The sequence below is a fragment of the Syngnathoides biaculeatus genome, chromosome 11 (genome assembly GCF_019802595.1).
Source record: "Syngnathoides biaculeatus isolate LvHL_M chromosome 11, ASM1980259v1, whole genome shotgun sequence".
Lineage (NCBI taxonomy): Eukaryota > Metazoa > Chordata > Actinopteri > Syngnathiformes > Syngnathidae > Syngnathoides > Syngnathoides biaculeatus.
In genome coordinates, this window is record NC_084650.1 from 27,494,292 (window position 1) to 27,501,814 (window position 7,523).

The 7,523-nt window shown below is 43.4% G+C and overlaps 1 protein-coding gene across 6 annotated transcripts in view; it reads left to right on the forward strand.

Moving 5' to 3' along the window:
* The window catches only part of elf1 (E74-like ETS transcription factor 1), a 54,835-nt gene extending 53,077 nt beyond the window's left edge, over window positions 1-1,758 (forward strand). For all 6 annotated transcript variants that reach the window (XM_061834753.1, XM_061834756.1, XM_061834752.1 and 3 more), the window contains one exon: window positions 836-1,758. In XM_061834753.1, the coding sequence (XP_061690737.1) occupies window positions 836-1,586 (751 nt within the window). In that variant the 3' untranslated portion in view covers window positions 1,587-1,758. The remainder of the gene's footprint in view (window positions 1-835) is intronic.
* The last annotated feature ends 5,765 nt before the right edge of the window (window positions 1,759-7,523 follow it).

The window sequence follows — 7,523 nt, forward strand, 5'->3', positions numbered from 1 at the left end:
TAATATGCTGTTTTTAAATGGTGAATTCCTTTATTAAGGAAAAAAATATTCAAAGTTACCTGGTTCGGTGTGAAAAAAATCATCATAACTTTTTCTTTCTTTTAATCACATAGAAGCTTGAATACTTCAAGCCTTGTTTAATTACAGAATCCCTCACGACAAAATCAAATCAGGCTAAATAGTTGGAACAAAATGACATGAGTCATAATCCCCTACCCCTAATAACTGAAATATAAACTATACTTTTATTAATTAATTTTATTTATTAATTTTAAATATAAACTATACAAACATATCAGGACTTGATAGGGGTGAATTCCATTTTTACAGCACTGAAATTAGTTGTGAAGTTTTGGCGACTTTTGGTATATTTTGATTTATTTACTATATTTGCTCATATCCACTAGATTCAGATTATTTACCCTACTAAATGTGGTAGTCCTTATTTCTACAAACACATTTTCACAACAGTATTACATTGTATAATTTTGCACATCATTTTTCCACATAATAATGGTGCTTACTGTAACGTAGTATTTATGATTTGATGAATCCAAGGCTGAACTTTGTGGCAATAATTATGAAGATTTAATTAATCAGAGGCATTATCAACAGTGGCTGATGTGTGCTGACTCCCACATCGAACTTGTAGGATGTGCAACCATATTATCTCACTTGTTTAGTTTTATTCCTTTTGAAAAATTTTTTTCCCCCGCCAATAGGCTCATGCCGTGTCTAGGACACATTAATGGTGAAAAAAAGTTATCTAAGATGTTTTTGATCTAGTGCACAAAAAAGTAATTCATCATTGTTCTGTTTTGTTGTCTTTCTGTAGGGCCCTCAATGCTTCTGCTTCACTCCCGGTTGTCTTGACATCGTCCGCTTCTCTTCAGCCCCTCCCCCTCACCACCGTTCTCCCCCACGGGGACTCTACTCACTGCTCCAGCCCTCGCGTCCTCCTCCACTCCATGCCCCCTCCCACCACCGAGGCCGGCGACGTGCTGACCCTCCAGGCGGCCAACGGCCTGCAGGAGGACCTCCCCCAGCAGCTGCTAGTCACCAGCCTCGTTCCGTCTGCCATCTCTTCCTCCTCCGGCACCTGCACGTCACCCATCGCCCCCGCCTCCAGCCTCCCCCGCCTGCTCACCATCAACACCACCTGCGGGCAGACCATGGTGGCGCAGCAGCCCGGCACGGTCATCGCCACCGTACTGAAATCAGGCGATTTGTGTGGGTTCCAGGTAAAGGAGGAGATGCTCGACTCCAGCTATTTCGAGTCCATAGTCGACGGCGACCCTTCCCTGGCTAACACGTTTGCCAAGGAGGAGATGGACGTCGGCGAGGCGGAGCTGCAGTACCGGACTGTGATCATAGACAGCAGTCATACCCACGGGCAGGAGCTCGCCAGCGAGACGGTGTTCAACGGACTCTCTTCCCAGAGCAGCAGCCCGTGCGAAGGCCTCACCCCCGTGGAGGAGCTGGAAGTGCGAGGGGAGATGTCCCTGCAGCCCCAGCAACCCATCAAAGGCCTGCAGGAGCTGCCCGCAAACTTTATCCAGATAAAGACAGAGCCTGCAGAGCCCTGACAGGCTTCTGTTTCTTCTCCTCAAGCGCAACCAAAAAGCAACACGTGGACCATTTGGACTCAATATGTGGTTGTTTTTATTTTTTCCCCACAATGCTGCAATCTGATCCAAGATCAGATGTCGCTCCTTAAAGGTTGCTCAGTTCAGCCTCAGGATTCAGTCGTTTACTCACTTTTTTTGTGATCATGTGCCTAAAGAGATATAGCAAGGGAGTGTTTCATATTTTTTTTTCCTAAAGATGTCACATTTCAGATTATAACACACCAAACTCCTCGCTTAAGGAGAACAGCCATGAGATATGAAGCAGGGATGCTGCTCCGCCAAATGTGCCAGTTAGTCTGTTATTGTCTTATATCTCTCTGGACTTGTAAATGGTTAACAAAAAAAAAAAAAAAAGAGGCTTGGCTGCAGACAAACAAAGCATAGAGGACTGAATATAAAACAAGGAAATTTCGACTTTCCGTCAGAGGGAATTCCAAGAACGTGAGTGCAGACCTTCGCTGGCAAAAAAGGACCCTGACTGATGGCTTTTGGGACTTTCACCGGGACTTGTTTATTTTCTTAGAAGCAAAAGAAAAGGTATCAATGTCTTCTCCATTGCTCCATGCTTCCAGACTGAGGAACAGGGCATTTAAAACAAATATGAGGTGCAGAATGGAGGCGAAGACAGAAAGAATTCTAGATGTTTTTTTTTTTTTTTAATAATTCAATCTCATGGTTGAGGCTGAAATTCTGTTGATATGAGATAGAATATGCATGGATCACTCTATGTATATACGAATGATATATGCTTAAGGCCACGGCAAATTTTATTTATTTTGTGAACTTCTAAATTCTGTAAAAAAGGCACATTTGTACTCTATTTACATGAGGGAAATTACAAAGAATATCCATGTTTAGTACCAAGAAGAGAAAAGTTTTAGTTGTCATTTTTCCCCAAACAGCTTTTCTATTTCTCCCTTTTTTTTGTTCCATTCCCGTTACATGTTGTATATATTCGTCTGTGTGTATGCGACTTTCTTTCTGTTCAGCAAGCACACGGTGGCCGTCACGCATTAAAAGCCTTCGAGAATCAGTATCAAACGAAACAGTCAGTATAGGTACATACAGGTAATATATCGGTTTTCGTAGTCTCTTCTTTGCCAATGCCATTTTATTCACTTGAAAGTGCCCTCTCGGCTCCTGCTCTCGCGCGAGTCCAGCGTGTGCCTTCGCTATATGCCGATGACCCCCAAGGCCAAAAATGGTATCGGCCCCAGTTGGTCCAGCCGCATTGATCCCGCAGGGCTGTCTCAATTGGCCAAATGCTCTCGATAGTGGGTTGAGGCATGGTGGGAACATGCAGACAGGCTGACCTTGAAGCTCAGAGCAGGAGTTCTTAAACTAAAGTCTTAGTTTTGTTTTCCCTTCTACATTTATAAGGACAAGCTGAATGTATATGCATACTGTTCAAATATATGCAAGATTATGACAATCAATAATTACACTGGAGACGTTTTCTTATCCAAATCTTAAGTCTTTGCTTTGTCTTTTTGTTTTTGTTTTGCTCTGCCTATACCTCGTTATACCCTGTATGTAGACCGCCCTTGCCTTAACGCACTGTTGTTTGTGACTCTTGATTGTCAATTGCCTTCTTTTTGCTGAATATAGACTCGATTTATAAGGCTTCCTGGGCGTAGTTCTTGTGTTGTACAGAAGATGCCCAAGCAGTACGCACGCGCGCGCGCACACACACACACACACACACACACACACACACCACACACACCACACACACACACACAACACACACACACAAACCCTAACAAACAAAAAAACATGGATAAACAGTTCGCAAGGGCTCTGAGTCTAATCTGAGAAAGAAATAGTGGTAAACAACATTTGACACTGTTGCACTGCAAACTGCGATGGCGAGGTTGGTTTTGTACTTTGCGATACTACCACAAGAAGCTGGAAAATAGAACATGCTAGTAGTGAAGGAGAATGAGTGACCGGCTGTAATTACTTCTTAGTAGGGATGGGCGTTGCTAGGCAGAAGTCAAAGGCTTAAAGCAGCACTAACCCAGTAGGCTAATGATAAAAATAAAAACATTGAGCTGTCACTCACACCTCGTGGACTCTTTCAAGGGGTTAACGGGGTCTTATCCCTGGACTGAAACCCAACAGGAAGAGGAAGTCAGTCAGATTGAGCCAATGTTCTGTATTAAATACAAATACAAACAGAGCATCAATCTCAGTCTCTTGCATTATTCCTAATAGTGAGAATATTAAAAATATTTGTCTCACCATGACAAATATCACCTCTCTCTCTCTCTCTCTCAACCAATCAGAAGTCAGACAGGGCAAAAATAATCTTCTACTGCTTATCCAAGTCAGGTTGTGGGCGTAGTAGCTTTAGCAGGGATGCTCAGGGGGGCAGCCGAGAGACGTAGTGTGTCAAGGGTTATCCTCAGGGGTGATTGGTTGTCACATTTGCATCACACGTCTGAGTACTGTGCGGGTTTTCTCCGGGCACTCCAATTTCCTTCCACATTCCCAAAACATGCACGCTAGCTTAACTGAAGAGTCTAAATTGTGAGTGTAAGTCAGTGTGAATGTGAGTGCACCTGGTTGTTTGTTTGTGTGCCCTGCAATTGGCTGGCGACCAGTTCAGGGTATACCCCGCCTCGACTAAAGAAAGGCCCAAGCACCCCCGCGGGCCTGGAAAGGATAAATTGAACAGAAAATGAATGGATGAGTATTAACATGCTACATTTATTCAAGTATCATTTTGGGTAAACTTTACTTTTCAGGGTAGTCTGAATGCACCATAGTTTTTACATTTACTTGTAGTTATCCATCCATCCATTGTCTGAGCCGCTTATCCTCACAAGGGACGTGGAATTGAGTCGCTATGCCGAGAAGAATTGAGAAGATTTGCAATGATGGACATGCCACTCACTATTATTTATCCACTATTGCGTGCGTGGTCTAGTTTTAGACTTCATCATCAAATTCCACATCGCCAATCTGATGTGAGATTACTCATTTTGATTGGGGAAAAGAAAACAGACAGGAATGCTTTATTTTTTACAGAAAAAAAAAAACATGACGCAGATGATGATTATGACGATGTCGTCTTTCATCTACACAAAGTGGATGTTTCAGCCCTCTTCTAACTTGAGAAGTGGTTAACTTGTGGTAAGTTGCAGGTGTTTCCATTGTTGTTTTAGCAGTGCATATGTCAACGGTAGCTATATTTTATGATCAGAAATCAGTGTAATACTGCCATGCTGTAATCTTAACTCCGCATGTGTTGTTGGTTTCTGGGCACTTCAAAATTAAAATGGCGGCAGTTGTGTGTGGCTTCCCACATATTATTAATTGTGTATTTTATTTCATGTTCACGCTCTGATTTGCTCTGTATATTTGTCTGTAGCATCTCGGGTACTCCATGTCATCTAGGGCAAAACAATTCAACATTTCCAAAATCATGTTTGACGAAAGAACGAATGAGAAAACACTCGCGGTGGGAAGTGCACGTGAGCACTCTGCACAAGCAAAGAATGAGCGGAAGAGCAGTGGATAGTGGGTGGATGAATACATTAGCATGTCGGCATGTAACACGCTGACAGCTGAAGACAGCCCAGAATGTCGCTACAACCGCAGCGGTGACTTGGATTGAGCGAATGTGTGTTTCTGCTCCATAGATTGTGGCTGAGCGTGGGTGTGAGTTGAGGAAGCTGTCTGGCATTGGGGCTTTGCCTCCTGTCTCCACACCCACGTGCTGCACAGCTGTGCGCCGCATCATCTTGCCATAAGACGCTCCATCTTGTTTTTGTTGGGGGTGGGGTGGGGGGGGGAATCATCAACAAACAAGCCTGTGAGCTCCTTATGGATGACCCAACATAATACAAGGCGACTATACCATAATACTATTTCATGATTTAAGGAGTCAGAAGATGGCACAAGCCCTATGGAAGGGGAAAAATGTGGGGAGGACTATTTTGGTGCCACCGCCGGCCACTGACGCCATTCCAGTGTTTGCTATTTTATGCGAGCACTTGAAGGTTGACGACTGACATGATGGCGCCTCCAGTGAGTGGTGGGAAGCAGCGCAGAGACGAGTTTGGGTTGATCTAACTCACGAAATCCAACATGGCAGAATGTGCCGTCTGTGGGGCTTGAAGACCGAAAACATTCAGCAATAAAGGCAACAGTGCAAAGCAACAAAGGAAAAATACTTTATCTAATTAAGTAGATGTTTTTTTTTTTTTTTTGGGGGGGGGGGGGGTTGTATATCTCTTAACTTTTTATCTGTCTGATGACTCAATGTTTTTATAGTGAACCTCAGTTTATCATGGTGGAAATGTTCCAGACTCACCCACAATGGGTGAAAAGTTACAATACTTCCACTCCCCCACACACATACTTTTTAAATGCAAAATAAAGAATTATCTTGAAAAAACAAAACAAAACATGAACCCCTACACCCGTTTTACCAGTTTTACAGAAAACTATTTTGATCTTATGATCATTAAAACGGAACACAGAAAAAGTCTGAAGAACTCATGCCTTAAATCCGTACAAGGATTTTTTTTTTTTTTAAAAATGGGCAACAATCAGAATTTTATAAAGTATCAAACATTTTCGCCCAAGCCATCTAATGTGGACAGAGCATGCCATCAGAATTTCATGATCAGAATCATCTTCATTTGCCAAGTATGACTAAGCAAGACAAAACAAAACACAAACAAGGAATATGTTAGTGGGTGTCATGATCCTGCCGCTCCAGCACGAGCTGTGCGGGTGTCCGCGCGGGTGCGCTGATTGGAGGGTGCACACCTCCGCCTCATGCAGCCTGATTATGCTGTGGATTTATATGACCGCGATGACAACTGGCCGGCGCCAGTTCGTTGAGCTTCATGCCCCGTTCCAGCACTCTCGTACTCCTGATTGATCCTGTGTGTACCGACCTTCGCCCGTTCTCCGACCACCCTTGTAAGCCTGACTCCTTTGATACTTCTGCCTGCTTTGATTGTTCCCCTGTGTACCGACACCTGCCTGCCCGCTCACCTGCACTCTTCGCCCGACGTCCCAACTACTGCTGCTGCACCGGACTGCCTGCTCGATCCCTGACCTCGCCATATAATAAACGTTTCTCCTTGAACTACCTTGCATCTTCCGAGTCCTGCATTTGGGTCCTACTCTCGTTCCGATGGGACGTGACAGTGGGAGCTGCTCTAGTACAACAAAAACTATTTGACATCAATCTGAAACACAAAAACACAGCATGGGTGGGTCATTAAGCAATGAAATGTTACCAGTAAGGCGGTAATGCAGATACAATAATTTTCTTTCTTTTTGTGTGTGTGTGTGTGTGTGTGTGTGGGGGGGGGGGGACTGGGAACAATTGTGCAAATGATGTCTTTAAGCAATTTAGAGCAGTTTGAAGGGATTAACAGAGCAATAATCTGTAACAGTGTCATTTGTACAAATGGTGCAGATACTTCTCAGGCATGAGCAGATATCCAAATCGTGCAGAGTGGAACAGAGATGTGTTCAACAATTGGAAGGCAAAATTGGAGCAGGTTACAAGTGAATTGTAAGTTAACAGGCGACTGGCCCACGTTATGCCCAAAGTCATCTGGGACAGGCACATCTGCAATAACTCGTGACAATAAGTGGCTCAGAGCATGAATGGATAGGTTTATTTTCCTATATTTAATTCCATTGTAACTGTTCACGCAAATCAAGCCCAATGCTACATTGGCTTAGAATATTATAAAATATCCTCAGTTAAGAACAAAACCTAATTTTTCTGAACACTTTGGTTTACTACGATTTTAATGTTGGTCATGACGTTGGCATTAAGGCAGTAAGTAGTCAGTGATGCAAGAAGTTGGCTCACCACAAATGTGGAGAAACCTTTTACTGTTCTCCTATTTGTAAGTGTGC